The following is a 1,516-nucleotide window of genomic DNA, read 5'->3' on the forward strand; positions in this document are numbered from 1 at the left end:
GGGGGGGCCTGGGGAGGGAGAGCTGTGGGTGCTGGAGGGACGAGGTGGGGGGGCAGGCACCCATAGGTGGCCCCGTGGACCAGATCCGCCCCCCACCCTGGTGGGTCCTTACCTTCCATGAGGACCTGGAGGACGTCACGGAGGATGGTCAACGTTGTTCCCAGCACCAGCACAGAGAAGACGAAGGTGCAGATGGGATCCACATACTTGTACTCAGGCTGGAGGGGATGGGAGAAGGTGAGGCCCCTCCAGCACTATAACCTCACCCCAAATCCCTGTCGGCATCACCAGAGAGAGGACACAGTCTCCTCCATCTCACCCCTGTGCCCAGCCAGAGCTGGCTGAAGCCACTGTCCCCACCCCCAGCGCCCCCATGGACCACCCAGACCTTAAAGAAGATGATGTAGGACGCAATGAGGACGCCCAGGCTCTGCAGCAGGTCCCCTACGACGTGGATGAAGGCGGCACGGACGCTGGTGCTGGGCTGCTCGCCGGCCGCCCCGTGGCTGTGCCCGTGCCCCGTCTGGTGCAGAACCACCCCCATCCTGCGGGCAGGGCAGAGGTGACATCCCCGGGTCCCTAACCCTAGGAGTGACCCTCCCGGTCACTCGGGGAGGGCGAGGGGTGGCCCTACTACGTACACAATGTTGGCGACCACAGCGCAGGCCGAGGTGATGAGCATGACGTTGCCGGCGATGTCGTAGTCACCCGAGAGCAGGCGCTGGACCGCCAGGTAGACCAGGACACCTGTGACCACCCAGATGGAGAGCACGGAGAGGAGGGCACCCAGGATCTCTGTGGAGAGGACATATCCACCCCGCCAGCCCTGCACTGCTGCTTCTCCAAACCTGAGCACCCTCCCCGTCACCCCCAGGGCCGGGGTGGGCACCCAGCACCCACCCCTGTGGTTGTTCCCTGCATGGAGACAGCAGTGCCTGTTCCCTGCTCGTGTCCTTGGTGCCAGGGCTTTGTCAGGGCTCCCTGTGCCCCCTGGGGCTCCCTGAGGCACCAGGTCCTCATGAGGAGGGGACCCTGGGATGCTCCCTGTTACCTGCCCGGTGCCAGCCAAAGTTCATGGTTTTGGTGGGGGGCCGTGAGGAGACCCAGAGTGCAAAGAGGCTGATCATGATGCTGGCAAAGTCCGTCAGGAGGTGGGCTGCGTCCGTCATGATGGCCAGGCTGTCTGCCAGGTACCCGCCTGCAGAGAGGGGACAGTGGGGACATCGGGGTGGCATGAGGGAGGGGTGTCTCAGCATGAGCTGCACACAGACCGGGTCACCCCAAGCACAGTGGGTGCTTCACCCCACTGAAAAGCAACGGGAGCTCTGCCCACACCCCAGGAGTCAGGACAAGAGGGGCTGCGGGCAGGGGACGCCCACACCCTGCACCCACCACTCACCCGTGACTTCCCCCACCATGAAGGTGAGGCAGATGCCTGCAGCCAGGTAGAGCTTCCTGCGGGCTCGCTGCCGCTGGCCGGGGGGGGCGGGCGCCCCCCCCGCGGCGCGGGGGCGGC

At 65.8% G+C, this 1,516-nt stretch overlaps 1 protein-coding gene across 1 annotated transcript in view; it reads right to left on the reverse strand.

Moving 5' to 3' along the window:
- The window catches only part of TRIM63 (tripartite motif containing 63, E3 ubiquitin protein ligase), a 23,603-nt gene that overhangs the window by 469 nt on the left and 21,618 nt on the right, over positions 1–1,516 (reverse strand). Inside the window, exons 9-13 of the mRNA XM_010003688.1 lie at positions 1,400–1,472; positions 1,052–1,198; positions 642–795; positions 389–545; positions 40–218 (exon numbers count right to left, since the gene is read on the reverse strand). Coding sequence (XP_010001990.1) covers positions 40–218; positions 389–545; positions 642–795; positions 1,052–1,198; positions 1,400–1,472 — 710 coding nt within the window. The remainder of the gene's footprint in view (positions 1–39; positions 219–388; positions 546–641; positions 796–1,051; positions 1,199–1,399; positions 1,473–1,516) is intronic.

The sequence above is a fragment of the Chaetura pelagica genome, unplaced genomic scaffold, assembly GCF_000747805.2.
Source record: "Chaetura pelagica isolate M959 unplaced genomic scaffold, ChaPel_1.0 scaffold698, whole genome shotgun sequence".
In the NCBI taxonomy this organism is placed as follows: Eukaryota; Metazoa; Chordata; class Aves; order Apodiformes; family Apodidae; genus Chaetura; species Chaetura pelagica.